Here is a 23,237-nt window from a genome sequence, read left to right on the forward strand (position 1 = left end):
GACCAACAATATCATTAATAAATGTGAACATGTGAATGGCAGAATTAAAAATGAGATTAAAGTCTAAATACCTAGTGACTGTGGATACAGATGACCTAAATACACATGGAAAACAATGTGCTAATGTACAATGTCCAAATACTTAGCTACTATATGCAAGTCATTGGTGGGAAAAACATCATCTTTTATGAAAAACATCATAATAATAAAATGTCAGTTGATTATCGTAATTATCGTGTAGCAGCTGATCTTGTACGGATAAAACGTAATAATTTTGAGCAAGACTTTCCACACCATGGAATAAAGCATATCCAATTGTCGTGATGGGTGCTGACAGCAACATTTTCATGTGATCTGTCAACAATCATGATGGCAATTTCTTCAATTACCCATGGTGGCACTGGTTTCCATCCTGTACCAGGTCGAACTTTCGAAGACCCTGTTTCTTTGAAATTCTGAATCACCAATCTAACTGCATTAGTTCACAGAAGACCTTTATGCAAGTTCTGGCAGGTTATAAATTCACAAAGAATGGCTGATAAGCATTCATAAAAGTAAAATAACTTTACAGGTGACATGCAATAAGGTAATGTGAAGCACATGCTGAACACAACTATCAGTAGAAATGCATTTGTGAAGTTTTCCCTTTATATCTCTTATGATGTGCAAAACAGGTGTTCAACTTCATTTTATGCAAATTTTCAGCTTCCTGGACAATAACAGTGCCATATTCCCCGTGTCACTGATTTTTTGAACTAAAATTTTTTTTCATAAAATTCTTTTCTGATGCCCTGATTAGTCTCCCTACCAAATTTGGTGACATTCTGGTTGTTAGATTGGGATACATAAGGCTCTGAATAGGAGAAGTTTAATTATGGCCATCCTACACTAGTAGAAAAAATTCTCTTCCATCCCTGCCATGAACACTGAAGACAATAACACAGATACATCCTATTTATAAGATGAATCTATCAACACATGATACAGAGGTATGGTATCAAAGTGACATACAACCCATTCAACTATACATGATCATAACCACATTCAAAAAGAATCCATTAACAGTACACATATTCTGAAGTTTATTAAATCAGTTATTATTATTATCATCCCAAGAACCCCATGTAGTCACAGACTCATCTAGGAGGTACCTTTGTCGTACACACAGCTCATCATACTGCACCTTAAACAAATTCTCCTTAAACATTCCAATCATTCACAACTCTGCATACAGAAAACCTGCTTCTTACTCTCCCCCTGCTCACACCATCCTTATATAATTTACAGGGATGACCGCTTGTTCTCTGCCAATCTCCCATCATTTTATGAAAAACCTCTTCAACGTTAATCCTATAGCAGCCAACCCTTACCAAATTGTGCATCTCTATAATATATCATGCTTCTTCCTCCTATCCACTAGACTCTGTAAATTGCATCTTCTCAACCTTTTTTCGTATTCTACATTCCAGAGATCAGAAAGTAACTGAGCCAATCACCTCTGGACTTTTTCAACATCTCTCTATCCTTTTGAAAACCATGGGGCCAAATCTGTGCATAGGCCATAATCAGAGGCCTTATAGCACAATTTTGGCAATAAATCCTCTACATTTCAGATCCTTATCCACAATCACCCCAAGATCTATTTCCTCCACCTCAAACAATATATCCCTGGCAAACGAAATAGCCGATACACGCGGTTGGCAACTTTTCTCGGCTGAAAGGAAATAGGCACAAGATTGTCTAGAATCTATATTCGGTTGTATTTATATGTGAAACCAAAATTCAAAATCAATTTTGGTGCAATAAACAAAAGATTGTCACAGACGTCTTTGTATGTTAAGAGGTTAAAGACATGAAAGCATGCTCAGAAGTGTCTTTAAGATACAGCATAGAAATCCTATGGGAGTCAGCTCTTCTCGTGAATTTGAAGAAAAATGGTTGAAAATTTTGTTAATGTAGCTACTGAGAGCAAAGGTTTGCTTGATGGTAGAAATTTCAATGCAATTTCCCACTGTTATCCATCTATCAAAAAACACCAGCTAATTGATTTCCAGTAATGTGGTAAAGAAGCCTGAAACACCTAGAGGGCATGTCCCCAGGTACTGGATAGGAGAACACCTCTCAGATATGAGTAGCAAGTGGGAAATGATATACCTACTATGGACTAATAGGCAACAGCAGCATCTGATCCATACTGGATGGCTGCTAACTGCATCTGTTCCCCATGTTAGGGGCAGCTAAAAGAACCATTAAGGTTGGCCAGATGAGTACTGATGAGCTGACTGTAAACATAAAACATGATTGAAATCTGGTGCAATATGGAAGTGCAAAGGAAAAGTACAACATACTAGCTCAGACATACTAGCCTGGATAAACAAGATCTGCATACCCAACTTTGTGATAGGAGTTGGATCACTATGAGATGCCTACTGAAAGAAGTACAATAAGATTAAAGCCAGCAAGAGAAATGCTATCAGTAGGAAAGTGGAATGTTCATACTTTATGGGCTCCTGGAAAGGCAAAAAAATGGAGCAATACCGATGTGACATCTGTTGGATTAGCTGAGATGTGCTGGACAGAGCCATGGGAGAAGTATAAATAATAATATTTATATAAAATTAATATAATGGTATTAATAATAAATACTGGTAATATTTATGCTGGTACTAGTATAGAACATGGAACAGGATGGGATTTCTTCTTAGTAAAAGAGGAAGAGAAGCATTATTAGGATACAACAAAGTAAGTGAACAAATAATAATAGTAAGATATGCAGCAAGACCATTTAACCACAAAGTAGTCCAGGTCCATTCACTACAGAAAGCACTGAAAAAAAAACAGAGTTAGTCTACAGGGTGTTTCAAAAAGAATGACCTGATTTCAAATAATTATATTTAATAATGAAAATGCGGTACAGTTACAAAATAAATTACCAAGTATGAAGGTAAGGCCTAAAGTTTCACTCACCACAATTACAAATGCTCAATGTGCCCTCCACCTGCTGCATGGACAACATCAAGCCGATAGCTGAATCCATCCCAAAAGTGTCTGAGTGTCTTCTGTCACAGAATTTACTGCAGTTGTGATTTTGGTTCTGAGCTCATCCAAGTCAGCGGGTAATGGCGGAATATAAACATAGTCTTTTACGTATCCCTATAAAAAGAGGTCACAAGGTGTGATGTCTGGAGATCTTGAAGGCCAAGAGTGTAGTGCCAAGTCATGGGGTCCCATGCATCCAATCCAACACTGAGGCAATGTTTCGTTTAGAAACCGACGAACTTGGAGGTTCCAATGTGGCAGTGCTCCATCTTGCTGAAAAATGTAATCTTCAGATTCTTCATTCAGCTGCGGAAGTAGCCAGCCGCGCAGAATTTCAAGATAGGAGTTTCCCTTAACAGTGTTTTCCTCAAAAAAGAAAGGGCCATAAACCTTTCTAACAGAAACCGTGCAAAATACATTAAGTTTTGGTGAATCACGTTCATGTTGTACAATTTCATGTGGATTCTCAAGTCCCCATATGCGAACATTGTGGCACGAAACTTTACTGCTTAGATGAAAGGTTGCTTCATCACTAAAAATCAACCTTTGTAGGAAGGTGTCGTCCTCCATGTCCTCTAACAGATTAGCACAAAATCTGTTAAAAAAAAAAAAAAAACTCTGGGCCAAGGCCATTTACATGGTACAAGTCACATTCTTTTGTGGTTCGTGGTTGCAGAGATATTCAATTTTCAAATCGGGACATTCTTTTTGAAACACCCTTCGGAAATAATCTTGAAATCAGTACCAAAGAAAGATATTATTATTATTATTACGTGACACCTCTAGGGAGTCCAAAGACTCATTGATGGTGGGCACATACTCAACAGCTATCCATCTCCACCACTCCATCAACTGCAAATACCTGCATCTACACCAATGCCATCTACCGCCGACCACCACTAGTATTTTCACAGACAATCACAAATATCCATGTCCACAGCAGGATTCGAACCCGCAGCCTTTTGGCTGGAGAGCAGATACGCTAACCACTCGGCCAGCCAGGCCAGCAAATATACTAATATACTAATCATTGGAGGAGATTGGAAAGAAAAAAGAAAGGATGGGAAAGAATAATGTGTAAATATGGATATGGAGAAACAATAAAAGAGGAGAAAGAATGCTTGAATTTGCCTTGAAGCATGACATGGTAATTTGGAACATAAAATTTCAGCAAAAAGAACTGCAGGAAGTGGACATGGTCATTACTCAATGGAAGAACAAAAACATACTAAACATATCCTGCTCATGATAAGCATGATATGGGCCACATCACTTCAGCAATATCAAATATTTCAAGAAGCAGACATGGAATCAAATCACAGATTAGTAATTGCCAATATCAAGTGGAAATTAAAACAACAAGTGATGGCACAGTTTTAGAATTAGAGAGATATGTGGACATTAAGTGAGAAAATCACAGGAAAAGTGTATAGGAAAGTGCTTCAGAAGAACTAAAACCCATTATGGAAAAGGAACTGGAGGATAGAAACAACAAAGTGGTGTGTGTGTGTGTGTGTGTGTGTGCGCACGCAATCAAGACAGTAGCAGAACAGTCCCAGAGACACAGGAGCTAAAGAGGAGGTGGATCGTAAAGGAGACATTAGAGACGATTCAAGAAAAAAGGAGCATTAACCACACAGCCATATGGATAAAATACACACTCCTCATACACTTTGTATCCATCATATATTTCAATGTAATATCAATGGTATTACAATTTTAATGTGCACTTTGCATCCATAGTAACCTTTATGTCTACAGATGTCTTGGCTGGTTGGATGGTTAAAGATTAGAAGAAAGAGCTCTGTAGATATGGATAAACAATATAGAGCAAAATGCAATGAAGTAAAGAAGGTGGTTAGAAGAGATCAATCAAAATTGTTATAGGAACAGTGTGAGGATAGTAATAAATACAATGGTGAATTCAGAAAAAAAGAAGTACCGTATTTGCCGGCATATAAGATGCACCCCTTTTTTGTACACATTTTTTAGGAAAAAAACTTTATCACTGAATATTATAATGAATTTACAGTATTTCAAATATAAAGTAATAAGTAGGTCTACTTTCAACAAATACCTAATCTAACTAGGAAAGAGTACCCACCTTTTAATCTTCTTCGTCAAAACCCAGAAATTCATCTCCAGAGCTAAATAAAAGACACTAGAAACCTCTTTTAAATCAGAATCTGAGTCCTCATACAACAAATTGTCCTCTGTACCATCCACTGCATTACTAATGCCACACTTCTTAAATGATTTAACCACTGTCTCGGTTTTCACAGTGTCCCATGAAGCTTTGACCCACTCACAAACTTGCGAAATGCTAGGCCTCTTCCTTCTTCCTGATGGCGTAACCTCAAAATCTGAAGATTCATCCAGCAGTCTTCTGGATGCAGTTTCCACTTCTCCTTCATAAATCCCTTAAATGGTTTATTAATACAGACATCTAACAGTTGAAACTGACTAGTTAGACCTCCTGGAATTACAGCTGAGTTTTCAATTCCTTGAGTTTATTTTTTCTTCTTCTGTTCTGTGATAATGAAACTGATCCCATACTAGCAGGGCAGGCTTCTTCAACAGAGCACTTAGACCGAATGTTATCTATCCATAACTGGAATACTAGAATGTATTCCAATAACTGGAATACATAATTAACGTAACTGGCATGCTCTAACACACCGCAAGGAAGCAAGAAAGAAATCGCTTAGTTCGGAACAGAGAAAATTTCCAGAAATGAAAGTGATAAAAAACTGAGTATCAGCAAATGAGACATACCCTGTTTTTCAGACCTATTTTCAAAGAAAAAAAGTGCGTCTTATACGCAGGCAAATACGGTATATAAGATGATCAGAAATATCAACACGAAACGGAGCTCAAAGCAGAGAACCATAAAAGAAGAAATGCTGAAATCTTGATGAACACAAAAGAAATGGGGGGGGGGAGAGACAGAGACAAGATACAGCTCAGAGTTATATAAAACACAGGGAGATGTGTAAGTTCAAAAGAAGTTAATTGAGGGAAATATCACTACCAAATACAGATGGAAAAACAAACATGTGAGAGTGTGTTGAGAAGTTGTGATAATCACCATGAAGGAATTGAGGTAGAACCATGTAACTTACATATTATTCTACATATTCCCCATGAAGTGTTATACACTTGTTAACAATGCTGCTGCATCATTTGCAATCCTCTGATAAAAGTTTTTCCCTTGTTGCACAAACCAGTCATCTTTGTTCTAGGTGTTTATCAGAACTTCATAGCCCCCCCCCCACTTGTGTACTGAAGGTTGTAAAGGCAGTAAAACATCTGAGAAAACCATAAAACCATAAAAGCCCCAGGAATGATGAGATCATCACTGGGGAGATGCTGATACATGGCGGTGAGGAATTGACATGGACAAGATCATCCTAATACTCATTACAAAAAAAAAGAAAAATAGATTGCAAAAACTAGAGAATAATTGCTCTAAGTTATTCAGCAAATATAATTATGATATTAACAGAAAAAATAAGGAAACTAATGGAAGAAAATCTGAAAGATGAGCAAACAGGATTTACAAGAGACAGGACTGTGTACCATATATTAATGTTGAAATTAATTGTGGAGAAAGCTCTATATAAAAATATTTATACCTGTTTTATTGACTTTCCAAAAGCTTTAGACAGTATAGATCAGAAAGTAGCATAAGTTGCACTTGAATCTTATGAAGTGGACAAGAACCTGATATATCAGTCTATTGCAGAAGATCAATGATATTGCAGAGGCTGCTGTGAGAAATTGTGGAGAAATAGGAACAAAAGCTTTTTGGACATATCTACAAAATGGATAACAGTAGAAAGATAAAAACCTCAAAGCTTGGTACAATGGATGGTAGAAACAGAAGAGGAGAGTCAAAGCAAGAGTGAGTAGATGATGGGAAAGAGTGGCATGGAAAGAGTTTGAAGGATCTGAGTCACCTGGCAATGGACAGAGAGAAATGGCAAAGAAAGGTGAAACAAACATCAGACACCAACGAGTATTGGACCCATGGACACCGATAACAAATGTGGCTTCTGCCATTCTTGTTCCACAGCAGATCTCCTAACCTTGATCATTACCTCTGGATGAAGCCATACAAGTTGATTTGCCAATTTCCTCAAAGTATTTGCTATTTTGCTATGCATCATCATGAATTCTTCCTTCTTGAGATTTCCCTACAGTGCAGAGTACTATAGGAATCTGTACTTTCATCTCCTCTCTTCCTTCTAGGAAATAATCTTCTCTCACTGACCAAAAATCCTGTGTTGCTATGTTGATGATGACAGTACAGCCAATTCCTGTTCTGCCTTTGACATACCTGGTAGTATATGATCATTCCATGGTTCAATATTTTCAATAATCAATGCCTGAAACTCTGATCTTCTTGAATATTCTTCAGTGTAAGAAGACAATCATAGGAACTATAATGCCACTAAAATGCAGTCCTATTTTATTTCTCACAAGAAAGATCTCATTTTACTTTCTCTTAATTATGATAATATTCAAACTGCTAGACAATTTCTGGAACAAATGTATCTCCATCAGAGACTTCTTCAACTTTAAAAAAGCATGCTATTGTTTTTCAATGAAAATACTACTTCTCACCTGTACAACTAAGACCATAAAAATCCCAAATCTGGCCAACCTTGGAATATTGTTCCCGTATTTGGGATTGACTAAAAGGATAAATGGTACTAAGAAAGCAAATCTGTTCAAAATACTATATAGCATAGAAAGGACATTATTCTAAGCAATAATTTCTTTCTATAGATATAAATCAGCTGTGAGAACTGAAGACTGCACAAGAAGACAGTTTGAGATATGATCAGATGCAAGGTAAAGGATGTATAATAAACACTGTTTTTCATCATCATCTATATGAAGAAAATAGCATTAAATCTGATATCAAAACTGAAGATATTAAACTCAGACTGAGAGAGGAAAGGTTAACAAAACAAGTGTGTAATAATGGCAGAAAAATGAAAATCAAAATATAAGATCTAATAATGTGAATCAAGCATGGCACATGTGTGTAAGAAGAGCTCCAGATTGAGATAAGTATTCTCGGAATAATTAAGTATATATGAGTTTGAGTAAGAGCCTGTAAAAGTTGTGCGCTACCATTATTATTAGTGTGGGGGATTTTGTTTTGTTAAACTTAATTACAAGTTCGTTGTTATTATTAGACTTTAGAGTGTTAATCAGCAGATTAAACATGGCGGCTGCTTTGTCATTCCATGACTTTAACTTAGATTTCAGTTGTTTTGTTAAGTGTGAGGTGTGTTATATGTATTCTTTTGATTACATAAATGATTTGTGGATATTTAGGGTGGATGGAAGGAGGGTGTGTGTGAAGTGTGACCTGAACGAGGAATTGATGAATGCAAATATGAAATTGATGACAGAAAGTGTTAGTAGCGAGAATGTCACGAGAAAAATGAGTGCCCATTCGAAAGAGAAGGATGGTGTGGAAGAGAGGTGAAAGAATGTTAAAAAAATCATTAAAAAAGAAAACGAGTGATTTAAAAACCATAACGGATGTCAATAAGGATGAAAGTGAGGCGAGTTTCAGTACTGAAAGTACGGAAACACAGAAGGATGAATGAGAGTGAAAGTGAGAAGAGAGTGTCGAGAGTTAGAAAATTAGAAAGAATGAATGATAGAGAGAATGTGACGAGAGATTCGGAAGTTCGATTGGATTGGATGAGGAAAGAGATGAAATGGAAGCAGAATGAAATTAAGAAAATTTGGGTAAAAACTATTAAAACTAATCATGATGGCAAGAAAGAGTTAATCAAAGATGAGCAAGTGGCGTTATATGGCGACTCCATTATTAAAGGTGTGCTGGATGATAGGATGCATAAGGTATGATTACCAGGCGGTAAAATGAGTAGAGTGATTGAGGCATTGGATATGAGGAGGGAGCGAACAAAGGAGTTGATGGTTTTAATCAGCACGAATGATTTGACAGAAGACAAAGAGCAAGTCAGAATAGATGTCAGGATGCTGCTTATCCTTCTAAGCAGCCTCCTGAAGGAACGTGATTATGAGGCAGAGAGCAAGGATTATGAATGATATGCTGGCTGCAATGTGTGAGGAGATGGAAGTACAGTTTATTAATGTGTGGAATGAGTTTGAAGGAAGAAGTGAACTGTATGGGAGCGATGGACTGCATTTGAGTGGTTATGGTGTAAGTCGCTTGCAGAGACTGCTGCTGGAAGGTAGAGAAGTGAGTAGAGTGAGAGAGAGAATGAATCAGATCAAGCAGGAAGTGATGTGGAAGAGCAGGAGAGTAAGACAGGAGAGATTGAAGAAGTGGTTATGAATGAGGAAGTGAGTGGTATGAGTATAGAAAATGAGAGAATGGGTGTGCAAGAGGAGCAGGGAAATGGGGAGGCTCAGGGTGAACAGAGGTACACAGCGTGAGAAAGGTGGATGCTCCAAGAGAAGGTGAGAGCATGTGTAGACAGGAAAGAAATGGGATGACCTGGGATCAAGAGGAAACAGTTGGAATTGAAAAGAGTTTTAAAATGAATAAGCAGAAAGGGAAATGGCCCCAGTCGAGCATGGAGAGATCACATCGAGTGAGTGGTATCAGTGGAACTAGCTGTAGATCCAGATATGAGCTGTTGTGTTTGTATACAAATGCTAGAAGTATAAGAAACAAGGCAGATAAAATGGTTGCATTAATAGTGTCTGTTCACCCAAAGATTGTCGGAATAAGTGAGCATGGTTGGAAGAGGACGACATCCTGACAGGAATAGAGATGGAAGGGTATGATGTGTTTCATGAGGATAGAAGGGGTAAAAAAAAGGAGGGAGAGTGCTATTGATGATAGAGAAAGAGTTATGTCCATATAAAGTAGAGATGCAAGAGGGAAATAGTGCTAGTGGTTTTGAGGCAGTATGGTGTGAGATACAGGTGAATGGAATGAAATACTTGGTTGGATGTTGTTATAGACCAGGTAATGTGAATGGTGGCGATAATGAAATGTATAATCAAATTAGTCAAGCAAATAAGCAAAGGGTGATCATTATGGGCGATTTTAATTATGGCAATATAGACTTGAATGATGAGATAGCAACTGGAAGTAAAGAAAATGAGTTTGAGTTTTTGAGGGATAACTACCTCAGACAGTATAACAGAGGACATGCGAGGATTGAGGGTCTTGGATTTGGTCGTCTCATCAGAGGATGTAATTATAAATGAAGTGTCAAATCATCCACGAATTGGTGAGGGTGACTATGAGGTGATTACCTGGATGGTTGTGAGCAGTGCGAGGACCTCAGTGAGAAAAGGGTATATGTGGAATTACAACGGGGGTGATTATGAAGAGCTCAGGAGACAGCTTGCAGGTGTAGCATAGAATGAGGAGTTAGTTGGAAAAGAGATCAATGCAGCTTGGGGGATTTTCAAAGACTATCTAGTAGATACAATGTCAAATAATATTCCACGGGAGAGAAGGTTAAATAAAGTAGGTGTGAGATGGATGAATAAAGAGATTAAGCATGCAATACAGAGAAAAAGGGCATTGTGGAGGCAGCATAAGAGAAGTGCAAATAACCAATTCCATGAGGGCTACAAAGACCAGGCAAGGAGGGTGACTTGGTTGGTGAGGGTAGTTAAAGAGAGGTATGAACAGCAGTTAGCTAATGAAGCCAAAAAGAATCCTAAGAAGTTCTTTCTATACGTAGCCAGCAAAAGAAAGAATAATTATGGAAGGATGACATTAATAGGAGAAAATGGTATAAAGACAGCTGTTGCAGAATGTGTGATGGAGATACTTAATGAGCAATTCATAAAGGTCTTTCAATCTTGAGAATGTGACTGGAGAGATTGAGAGCAGTAGATGATGGGAATGAGAGACTAACTTTAAGTGAGCAAGAGGTGTATGGGGAGTTGAGTAAACTAGATGTTAATAAGGCTGTGGGACTTGATAATATATCACCACATATTCTGAACGAATGTGCCAGGGAATTGATACCTGTCTTGACATATTTTTTTTAATACAAGTCTTGCACTTGCTCAAGTTCTTAAGGAGTATAATGAGGGCAAGATTGTGCCACTTCATAAAGGAGGTGATCGAACTCAAGCATCAAACTATAGGCCTATCTGTGTCAGGCGTTGTGGTTAAGTTGTTGGAGAAGCTTGTGAGAACTAGGATCCAGAGTTGGGTTGACAACAATGGTATTATCTTTTATGGACAGCATGGATTTGCTAAAGGGAGGTCATGTTTTAGTAATCTACTTACTTATTACAATAAAGTGACCACTTCCTTGGACAGAGGAGAAGGATACACAGTAATATACTTAGTTTTCGCAAAGGCTTTTGATAGAGTACCGCATGATAAATTGATAGTCAAACTAGAGCAGATGGGGTTGGATATTAGATTAGTATTGAATTGGAAACTGGCTATTTGATAGGTATCAACAAGTTGTGTATGAGGGAGCAATATCCAGGAAAAGGAAAGTCACTAGTGGGGTGCCTCAGGGGTCTGTTTTGGGGCCATTACTGTTTAGCTTGTATATTAAAGATATTGGTGAAGATTTGGATGGAGATATTCAGTTGTTTGCAGATGATGCAAAGTTGGGACGAACCATGAAGAGTAGTGAAGATGTTGTGGCCTTACAAGAAGACTTGAATAAATTGAGTGATTGGGCATGGAAATGGAGATGTGAGTTCAATGTTGCAAAATGTAAGGTTTTAAAATTTGGTAAACAAAGATGGGATGCAGAATTTATGCTTGGCGAGGATATATTGTTGGAGGTGGAAGAAATAAGAGATCTGGGGGGGATAGTGGATAAGGATCTAAAATTTAGGGGACACATCCAAAATTGTGAAGACAACACAAAGGCTTCTGGGAATGATGCGGAGGACACGGACGTGTAGAAGTAGGGAGATTCTGTTCCATTGTATAAGGCTTTGAATAGGCCACACATGGACTATTGTGCACAGATTTGGTCACCTGGTTTTCAGAAGGATGAAGAGATGTTGGAAAGGGTCCAAAGGTGATTCACTAAGGTAGTTTCTGTCCTCTGAAATGTCGAGTATGAGGAAAGATTGAGGAGATGTAATTTACAGAGTCTGGTGGACAGGAGGAATAGGGGAGATATGATAGAGACCTACAAGTTGGTAAGGGGTTGTTATAGGGTCAGTGCTGGAGAAGTTCTACAGAAAATAGTGGGAGATTGGGGGGAGAACCAGAGGTCATCCCTGGAAACTGTATAAAGAGAGTGTGAGTAGGGGAGTGAGAGGTTTTTTTGAGCAGAGTTGTGAATGATTGGAATGCCTTGCCTGAGAGTGTAGTGTCTGCAAGGAGTTTGAATGTGTTCAAGGCACAGTATGATGAGCTGTGTGTGTGATAAAAGGACCTCCCAGATGAGTCTTTGACTCTATGAGGTCTTGTCGTAATAATAATAATAATATTGGAGATTTGACAAATAAATGGATCTGAGAAGAAAAATAATAATAATTGGGTGCCAGTAATATGTAAACTTAATTAAATAGTGCTATCAGGAAATAATGATTTATTTATAACTACTTATAGAGGTTTCTTAACTTTACCTGTCTGGTTGATGGGAATTATTTAAATTCCAAATGCATATAACAGTTTTCTCTTCAAGTGCAGGTATAGAAAGCTATAATGGTTAACAAAAATATAAAAGCTATGAAAGTTGTAAAAATCTCCTATTTATATACCCACCCATCCATCCAAACACATATATGTTACAACTCGGATAAAATCACTAAGCAGATGTTTGTAATAAGTATAGATTCATAATATTATCCATATTAGCTTACCACAAGAAATAAATGTTTGACCTAAGTTGAATTCTTCAGGACAATTAAGAATAATATATCATACATTTTTTAAACATCTGTTTACAAACACAAATGAAATAGCTACAATTACTAGATTTGGAATGTTTGAAATAATCACTGAGGCATCATTTTAAGTTTATCAATCACTGTGTGTGCGCGCGCGCATGCAGGGAGGATTCTGTTGCTTCTTTAAAGTTATTAATTAGCATCAGTTTCAAAAAAAATCAGGAAACTGCAGAATTCAAACAATGTTTTTCCACTTGAATTATAGAACATGATCTTGAATAAATAATGGCCAACTCACATAGTGTGCATGCGTGTGTGTTTTGTTGCTGATAAAGTAGCAGAAGTAGATAGCATAACTTGTATTATATTGCCTGATGATGGTAAACCAAGCTGAAGGTCACCATCATTTTATATATATATATATATATATATATATATATATATATATATATATATATATATATATATAAACCCATTAAACAAGTAACTTCCTTTCAATACTTGCGACAATTATCACAGCAGATGCGCAGAAGAAGTGAAACCAAGAATAGGCAAAAAAATAAAGCATTTTATGATAAATATCACATACTCACATCAAAGCAAAGTGACATCGAATGAAGAAAAAGACTAGTAAAGACCTTTGTCTGGGGTAGTCGCATTATATGTGTCAGAAACCTGGACAGACACTCCTTAAATAAGATCAGAAATATATAAAATCTTTCGAGATGTGGTGCTGGAGATGATTAATAAAAGTGAGTTGGAAAGAAAAGAAAACCAATGACAAATTTCTCAAAGAAGTTAGAGAACAAAGAAGTATATTGGAGACCATACAGAAGAGGCAACTCAAATGGATAGGACACCTGTTTAGGCATAACAATTTCCTCAAAACAATAATAGAAGGGAAAATTCTGCATAAAAGAATGAGGGGAAGATCAAGAATGAACTTCAACTATGTGAAGATTCTGGAACAAGGAGATATGAAGAAAATTGCCAAAAAGAGGAACAAACAACACGAACAGTGTGCTACAGCCCCAGTCCATGAACCGAAGGACCACACAATGATGATATTGCAAAGGATAAGAAGGTAACTGATGGAGATCTAGCATTTATTCAGTAGCAGAATCCAGTAGGTCTCTAACTGGCAGCATGCTGCAGGACTCTATATTTGGGCTACTGCTCTCTACATTAATGATATAGAAAATGTTCAGAGGGGAACTATTCAGTTCCAGTCAATGATGCAAAACTGGGGAGAGCAACAGTCAATTCAATCAACAGCAAGCCTGGTTGGTCGAGTAGATACCATACCTGCTTTCTAACCAATAGGCTGTGGGTTCGAATCCCACACTGGGTGGATGTTTGTACTGCTCTGGACAGAGCTTGTATAGCTTCTTCAGTTTATAAGACTTGTCTTTTTTTTTTTTTTTTTTTAAGGGAGAAAAATCGCACCAGTTTAATGTAGCGCAAAGTGTAAGGTTATGCATTTTTGGAGTGAAAAGATTACAGCTATGTTCCACATTACACTCCAGAATTTTGGGATGTTGACAGACAGGGAGTTGAAGTTCAGAGCACATACTACAAAAGTGGCTAAAACAGCTAATAGAATTACTTTGATAAGAAAAGTATTATACCTCTTTGTAAGGCATTATACATACCACTGTGCACAGATGTGACTACCTGTGCTCCTTAGTGAGGAAGAGGTGGAGAGGATTCAGAGGCAAGCAACCAAGATAGTGATAGGCTTATGGAATGTTCCTTATGAGGATAGGCTGAAGATTTGTGGGTTACAGAAGTTGGCTGATAAGTGAAAAGGGATGATATGACAGAGACATACAAAATATTGAAAGGTTTTTAAAAGGATTGATACAGAGAAAATTTTTCAATACAGATCTGGTTGGGAAGAATTGGGGGGGAGTCATCTCTGGAAATTGAGCAAGACTATGGTTAGCAAGAGTGTAAGGACTTGATTTTTGCTTGGAGAGTGGTGAACGAGTGAAATAGGTTATCAGAGTACATTGTGGGTGCCATTTGGTGAAAGAGTTCAAAGCAAAGTATGACAGATAGTTTGTGAATGTTGGTCAGTGCTTGTTGTAATGTTCAGCACCTCCCTCAATGAGTCTACAGACTCCATGGAGTTGCCTGTGGAATAATAATAACTGAATGATTACACAGTGCTGAGGAGAAAAAAAAATTAAACACTATTTAATGCTACTACTTAAATTCCCTACTGGCCATGTCTTATGTATCCATCAACCAAACATGGATTAAAAATGCAAGATACTGTTAAAAACACATGGATACAGAGTATACGATGCTTGCTATATTTCATCCAATGTGGCCTGCTAGGTAGATAAGACAACTTTTGTAATTGCAACAGAGACATCATGAGTTTTCTTTATGCACAGGGCCATGATGGGATGGCAATCATGCAACATATAGCTTCTCTCAGCCAAATCATCTCCAACTTCCTGTAGTATGGCATTTTTTTTACAAACAAGGTTCTGGTGAGGCAGCAAATATTGCTGCCTTAAAAGCATATCTATCCTAATTGGAGGAAATACCAACTGGACAGCTAGGTGATAGATGTCTTTCATCGCACAATGAAGCACCACTAACCAGCTTACTGGAGGCATGAAGTGACATTGATGTGTTTCATCTCTAGAGTAGACCTGGCTTTTTCCCTTCTTCCTACACAAGTGGTTTAGGGCTTTCTAGTTTAGGGAGCCAGTGCCTCCTCCATTTGAGGTACAGCAATAAAGCAGTTTCTGCAGGACAGTTGCCAAAAAACACACAGGACCAAACCTGTTGGTAACTCATCAGCAGGCTTCCTGATCAACTGGCAAATAATCAAACTGCTACTTATTTTGCCAATTTGTGCCTGAAGGGTGTCTGTCTGTCTGTCTGTCTGGGATAGCAGCTTGAAGGGGGGGGGGGGGGGGCACTGTCTGAGCCCACACTTGGATTAGTCTCAAATCCTTTACTTCTGCTGCATGCCTTTGCTCTATAAATTTACCTATTATTTTACAGACTACTATAAGGGGGACCGGAAAGTAATCAATTTTTTGAACTACATTTTTAATATAAATTTTATTAAAGAACAAATTAACATTATTCAATTCTATAATCGCCATCGTCAATTATAACCTTATTCCAACGATCTACTAAGTTTAGAATTCCTTTTTTTTGAAAAAAGTTTTTTCTTTGGAGGCAAAATATGGTATCAAACTCCTTTGTATATCATCTTGCGAACGGAAGGTTTTATTTCTTATGCTGTGTTCTAAGGACCTGAATAAGTGATAGTCACTAGGGCAATATCCGGCGAATATGAAGGATGTGTTAGAAGTTCCCATCCCAACTGCCTAATTTTTTCTTGAGTCATTCTTGCAGAATGTGGTTTTGCATTATCTTGCTGCAAAATTACCCCTTTTCGATTGACAAGTGCAGGACGTTTGATTAACAATGCTTGATGTAGTTGCTCTAATTGTTCACAGTAGATGGCTGCTGTGATAGTCTTACCTTGTTCCATGAGTGAATAATTCCATGAATATCCCACCAAACACACAACAGAACCATTTGTGGATGAAATCCATCTTTAGGTGTTGGAATTGGAGTTTGATTTGGAGAAAGCCACTGTTTTTTGCATTTATTATTCTTATACAGCACCCATTTTTCGTCACCAGTTATGACTCATTCCAAAAAGGGGTCATTTTGTTGTCTGGTCAACAATGAATTGCAAATCGCCCATCTCTGTGCTTTATTGTTTTCTGACAGTTCATGCAGTACCCATAAACCATGTTTAAGAACCTTGCCACTCTTATGTAAGTGCTCTTGGACAGTTGACCATGATGATAAGTTTCTCTGCTAATTCTTGAATGGTTTGTTTTGGATCTGATTCAACGAGAGTCTTAAGAGCATCAGCATCTAGAGTAAGAGGTCTTCCAGATCAAGGATGATCAGAGAGATCAAAATTTTTTTCTGCAAATTTCCTAAACCATCGCTGACATTTGTTAACCTTCAATACATCTCCATAAGTTGAGCAAATGATTTTGGTAGCCTCGGTTGCATTCTTTCCTTGGTGAAACAAAAACAGCATACAATGACATAAATGGTGCTCTTCAACTTTAAAGTCTGCCATGTTAAAAAAAATAATCTAAAATTAAAAAAAAAAAAAAAAAGATTTTTTAAATAGAAAAGTAATGCTAATATTTAAATAAAAATCAAATTTAATAATTTATGTGTTATTTAAGAAAAAACAATTGGCTAAAAATTACCTATTAAAAATAATTGATTACTTTCCGGTCCCCCTTATATGATAAGCAGCATAAAAAATTCTGACATGGTAAAAAAAATAAAAAACTTCCACTAAACTGGGAAAAAAAAATCCCCAAAAATACCAAAAATGTTCCAACAAATTGAATTAAAAAAAAGTCCAACAAAATATTATAATTCCATGTAATAAAAACTTCCAGATTGACATCACCAAAATCTGATGTCTCAACACCAATATCAATGATTTGCACTACCACCTAGACATCCAAACCTGATATGTTATTCACCATTGAACGACAAATAGCATCCTCTGATATCCCAGTGTCTAAGATTATAACACTGAGAATCCCCTTTATATGATCTACTTCACTCTTCCGCCACTCTGACATCCTGATGGTATAGTGGTAACATCTCCTAAAGATAAGAGACCCCTCTTGGCATCAGTTTTTCAGTATAGAGAACCGAGGTAAATCTCCTCCCACTATTCTACAAACTATTTACAGTCTCCCATGAAATTTCAACAGAAAGACATCAAATAAGTATGGCATTTATCCTACAACATGGAAACAAGCTTTTATCAAGCTGGTTTCCAAAAAGGGAGATAAAAGTCAACCATCAAACTACTGTCCAATCATTCTGACCTCAGTACTCTCAAAAATAATGGAAGCACTCACCAACAGCCAACACACTCTCTCTCTCACTAATTCTAATCCAGTTTTCCTATCTGCAACCATCCTCATAATACTTTAATTGTCAACAATGCAATAATGCTTTTAATATAATGATGAAATTATTTATATCATCATTGTGGGACAGATTTTAAAATGTTTTCAATTTTTGTCTGTTTAATTCTTAGCCACCACCACAGGGATGAGTACTGAAAGGTAAAACGAAGTGTAACATATGCCATTCAACGATAAATGAGGGATTTTAACTGTTCCGGAATATGTAAAATATTTTGCAATTTCTTGTGCATTATCTGATATTTACATTCACTCTGTGCAATGAAAGTGGGTTTGTTTGTTGCCTTACATGATTATTATTATTATTATTATTATTATTACGGGTATCTCCATGGAGTCAGTAGACTCATCGCGGGAGACCCAAACTAGCAAAACAATATCTGTCATATCTCTTCTTGAATTCATTTACAGATGAAGAGCTCACAACAAAGTCAGGCAATGAATTCCACTCATTCACCACCCTCCAGGCAAAAAACCTTGTTCTGACACCTTTGTTAACCACACTCTTCTTTAATTTCCAGAGATGACCTCTTGTTCTTCCATCACTATCACACAGCTGAAACATTTCCCCTGCATCAATCCTATAAAAACCTTTTAGTAATTTGAATGTTTCTATCATATCCCCTCTTCTTCGCCTATCAACCAACCTCTGCAATCCACAAGCTCTCAATCTATCAATGTAGGGAGCATTTTTTATATCACTCACCAACTTGGTCACTCTTCTCTGAACCCTCTCCACAGCCTCCTCATCTCCAAGGAATCCAGGTGACCAGACCTGAGCACAGTAATCCAAATGTGGAAGTATCAATGCTTTATAAAGGGGAATAATAACCTCCTTATCTCTGGATGTCAGTGTGTTCCTCAACAACCAAGTAATCCTATGTGCAATCTTGGACACCTTAGCAATGTGTCCTCTGAACTTCATCTCCCTATCTACCAATACCCCTAAGTCCCTAGCCTCATCAATCTCTTGGAGTACCTTTCCATCGATGTAGTACACAGCTGGTAATCTTTTAATCCCAAAATGCATGACTTTACACTTTTCCACATTGAACTGACATCCATTTTCTTTTGCCCATTTTACCAGCTTATTTAAATCCTCCTGCAAACTTTCAACATCAGCTTGATTTTTTATTGCACTACACAACTTTGCATCATCAGCAAACAACTGAATATCTCCCTTTAATCCGTTTCCTATATCATTTATATACAAATTAAACAACATTGGCCCAAGCACAGAGCCCTGAGGCACACCACTGGTCACCTGCCTCATTCTGGACTCGGCTCCTCCATACACCACCTTATGGTATCTCTCCCTGAGCTATTCTCCTATCCATATCACCAATTTAATATCCATTCCCATCTGCTCCAATTTGCGTAACAGTGTTCTATGGGGTATCCTGTCAAAAGCCTTAGCAAAATCCAGAAGTACCACTGTGTAGCCAGTTCCTTTGTCCAACTCTGATGTTATTCTATTATGAATAGTTAATAGATTGCTAAGGCAGGATCTACCTTTAACAAAACCATGTTGGCCTCTATAGAGTATCATATCCTGATCCACCCATTCTTGAATTTTGTCTTTAACCAACTTTTCCAATACTTTTACCACTACTCCTGAGATGGTGATTGGTCTGTAATTCAATACCGCAGTTTTAGAGCCACCCTTATGCAAAGGAACCACTTTGCCTAACTTCCACTCCCTAGGGACCATACCAGAGTTCAAACTTAAATTAAATATCCAGGTAAGAGGGGTTGACAATTCATTTGCACATTCACGCAACACCCGAGCTGATATTCCATCTAAGCCTACCGCAGTGTTGGCATTTAAGTTTTGCAATATATTTAATACTTCTGATTCTTTAGCTTCAATTCTCACATTAGGTATTGCTATAGGTATAGAGATATCCTCACTTGGGTGATAGACTTTTGAGAAGTGATCACTCAGTAACTCGACTATTACATCTGATTTTGTCACCTCAATACCATCAGCACCCACTAAGGTTATCCTTCCGAAGTCATTCTTCCTCTTACTTGCCACATAGCGGAAGAACTCTTTGGGATTACCTTTGATCTCTTTGGCTAAGGTCTTCTCATAATCTGATTTAGCTTTTCTTACTATGCTGGTAACCTTCCTAGCTTGAGCCTTGTACTGCTCATGGGTGTTCTGATCGCCCTTCTCCTTGTAATTTCTCCATAACATTTTCTTTTTTTGCAGTTCAAGCTTGATACTACTGCTCATCCATCTAATGCCTGCCTTGTTTGACCTCCTGACCATGGGGACACAATCTGATATTGCTTTCCTCAGATACCCGCTGATTTTATCCCAAGCACTGCTAACATCTTTCCCTTGCAATATGTTCTGCCATGGGATGGCTGCAAGCTCACTCCAAAGCTTGTTATAATTGCCTAACCTGTAGTTCCGTACATACCCCTTCTTAATAGAAAAATCCACAGATTTTGCAACCTCCCAAGTCAATACCACATGATCGCTTTCACCAACTGGAGGTAACGAGGACACCTTACTTATGCATATAACCTCTGAACCAATAACCAGGTCCAACACTCTCACACCACGTGTCCCTTCAGTTACGTGCTGTTTCAAGTAATTATCTCGTAGAAGATGTATGAACTCCATTTCCTTTTTGCTACGTGATATTTCCTCCTTCCAATTGATATCACCATAATTAAAATCCCCCATAATAATCACTAAGCCTTCACTCATTGCACTAAGTTGCTGATGCATGAATTCAATATCTCCCCCCGTACTCCCTGGCCTATAGCAGCATCCAACTGTATATTTGGTTGCGTTGGTCACTATTTCGCACCAGACTGCCTCAAATGAACTCTCATTTACATGTCTATCATCATGATATACTACTTTCTTTGGCTGCAACACATCAGCTATCATCAACAGTACTCCTCCTCCTGTTCTATCTTCTCTATCCTCCCTGAAAATACTGAACCCATCACATTCAATTCCAGTGACCACATCTTCTGCTGACAGCCAAGTTTCACTAATGCCTACAACTTTTGGTGAAATTTCACTGACTAATGCCAAAAATTCTTCTCTTTTTTCGAATGCTTCTAGCATTGGTATACAAAAATTGCAGATTCCCTCTAGATCTTGTACCGGCTTTAGAACTGATATATAAGTCACTAACTACCGTAGTCCTATGCCGATTTTTATCCCCTCTCTTCTGCAATTTATTCTGCCTATAAGGATCAAGAAATACACAATCAGTGCTAAAGTTTCTCTCTCTTACACTCAGCCTTTTCAATATTAGTTTCCCTGCCCAATAACTTCAACCTGTTCAGAAAACAATAACTTCTTCAATCGCTTATGTCCTTCCATGTTAAGATGCAGACCATCTCTAGCATACAACTGCCTTTTCCCTTCAAACACACTCCAAACATCAACAAACTCCAGACCTCTTTTTCTGCACATTCTTGCAATTATATCATTCATTATCATTGCTCGTCTACTTAACTCGTAATTGTCAAAACGAGGCAGCACACACACTATTCTCCCATTGACACTTTTCCTCTTCACAATATCTAATAATGTTCTTAAATCTTTTCCTACCCGATTTATACTACCTCTCAAGTCATTCGTACCCACCATAACTATCATCTTGTCTGTTTCATGCCCTCTCTTTATTGCTAAAGCCACTCTTTCTATTGTCCTATCAGCCAAGCACTCCTCATGCATACCACTCTCCATACCCTTAATTATAGAATCACCATATATTTTACCACTCTTAACTTCATTCAAGTCCACACGCATGGCCTCATTCTCTACACTATTCAGCATGACTCTCCCAGCTTCATTACTCAACTCTCTATTACTTACCCCCCCACTCTCACTACATCTCATTTCTTCTAGGCCACTTGTGGTTTTATTATGTTGACTCCCAATCACTCCCATACTATTTATTACTGAATCATTCACCAAAGACTCACCCATATGTAATCCTGTTCTAGTTACTTCAGCTAAAGTAATCTCTATAGTCCTAATTTCTCTGTTTAACACATTAAACTCAGCTTTAACTTCCAGTATCTCCTTACCGATCGCTTCCACTTCCTCATGAAGAAGATGAAGGTCATTTTTCATTTTCATAAACTCCCGCCGAAGTTCTTCCGCTACGGTCCCGATGTCAGCTTCCACTGTATTTACATTGTATCATGTTCGTTTTACAAGTTTTGTCTAAAGAAAATATATATAAAGAATTGTCATCATTTGTGTAATTACTAAAATTTCTTTATATGTAATAATTTTATTACATCATCATCATACGTATCAAGGATTTAGGCCTAGCAGCATGGCCTGTTCCAGCCTTAGAAGTCATTGTTGAATCGTTTAAGAGGACATCCTGGTTTTCTTTTTCCTAATGGCTTGTACTTTAAGGCTTGTTTTGGTAATCTTTCTGTTTTCATTCTTTGAACATATTCCATCCATTTATGTTTATATTTTTTAATTTTTTCTATTACTGGTTCTTGGTTTAATTCTTTCATAATATCTTCGTTTCTTTTGTGATCAAATAGGGTATACTTTGCAGTTTTTCTCATAAACTTCATTTCTGCTGTTGTTAATCTTTGTTTGTCTTTTTGTTTTATTGTCCAGATTTCGCTTCCATACATTAAGACTGGTAAGGCTAATGTATTGTATACTTTTAGCCTGGTTTGTTTTTGAACTAGGTTTGGTTTAAATATAGAGTTAATTACACCTGTTATTTTTAAATATTTTGCAATTTTTACGTTTATATCTTTTTCATTTTCATATGTGATTATACATCCTAGGTAGTTAAATGAATTCACCTGTTCTAAGATCTTGTTATCTATTACTATTTCAGTTCTTGCTGGATCTTGTCCTTTAAAGGCCATAGTTTTTGATTTTTCCGTTGATATTATCATACCATAATCTTTGGATATCTCATTTAGATCTAAAATAGCTTTCTGTAAGTTATCTTCAGAATTTGTAATTATTATTTGGTCGTCTGCAAAGAGGAGAGTGTTTAAGTTAACTGTAGGTGAAAGTTTAATTCCTTGATGTAAATTTTTACTCCATTTTATTATTACTTCATTTAAGTAGATATTAAAAAGAGTTGCTGAGAGGGGACATCCCTGTCGGACCCCTTGGTTTATCTCTCTTGTATATGATAGCTCGTGATTTAATCTTTTATAAAATGTAATAAAATTTGTAATTTTATTACAAAACTGTATTAATCAATGTGTTGCATTAAGATCGATGTGATGCATTAACATCGAGACATTATCATGTCTCGATGTTAATGCATTTCCAAATATGGGAACTTCGAGAGACATGCATGTGTACTACATGAA

General features: G+C 37.3%; 1 protein-coding gene across 1 annotated transcript in view; it reads right to left on the minus strand.

Annotated features, from left to right (window-relative positions):
• Positions 1–230: 230 nt before the first annotated feature.
• LOC150094129 (uncharacterized) overlaps positions 231–23,237 on the minus strand; it is a 244,865-nt gene continuing 221,858 nt past the window's right edge. The window contains exons 14-15 of the mRNA XM_090412408.1: positions 12,625–12,698; positions 231–468 (exon numbers count right to left, since the gene is read on the minus strand). Of these exons, the coding sequence (XP_090268534.1) occupies positions 231–468; positions 12,625–12,698 (312 nt within the window). The remainder of the gene's footprint in view (positions 469–12,624; positions 12,699–23,237) is intronic.

This window comes from Typopeltis vanoorti, chromosome 22 (assembly GCF_054136105.1).
Source record: "Typopeltis vanoorti isolate ZY-2024b chromosome 22, IOZ_Tvanoo_1.0, whole genome shotgun sequence".
NCBI lineage: Eukaryota > Metazoa > Arthropoda > Arachnida > Uropygi > Thelyphonidae > Typopeltis > Typopeltis vanoorti.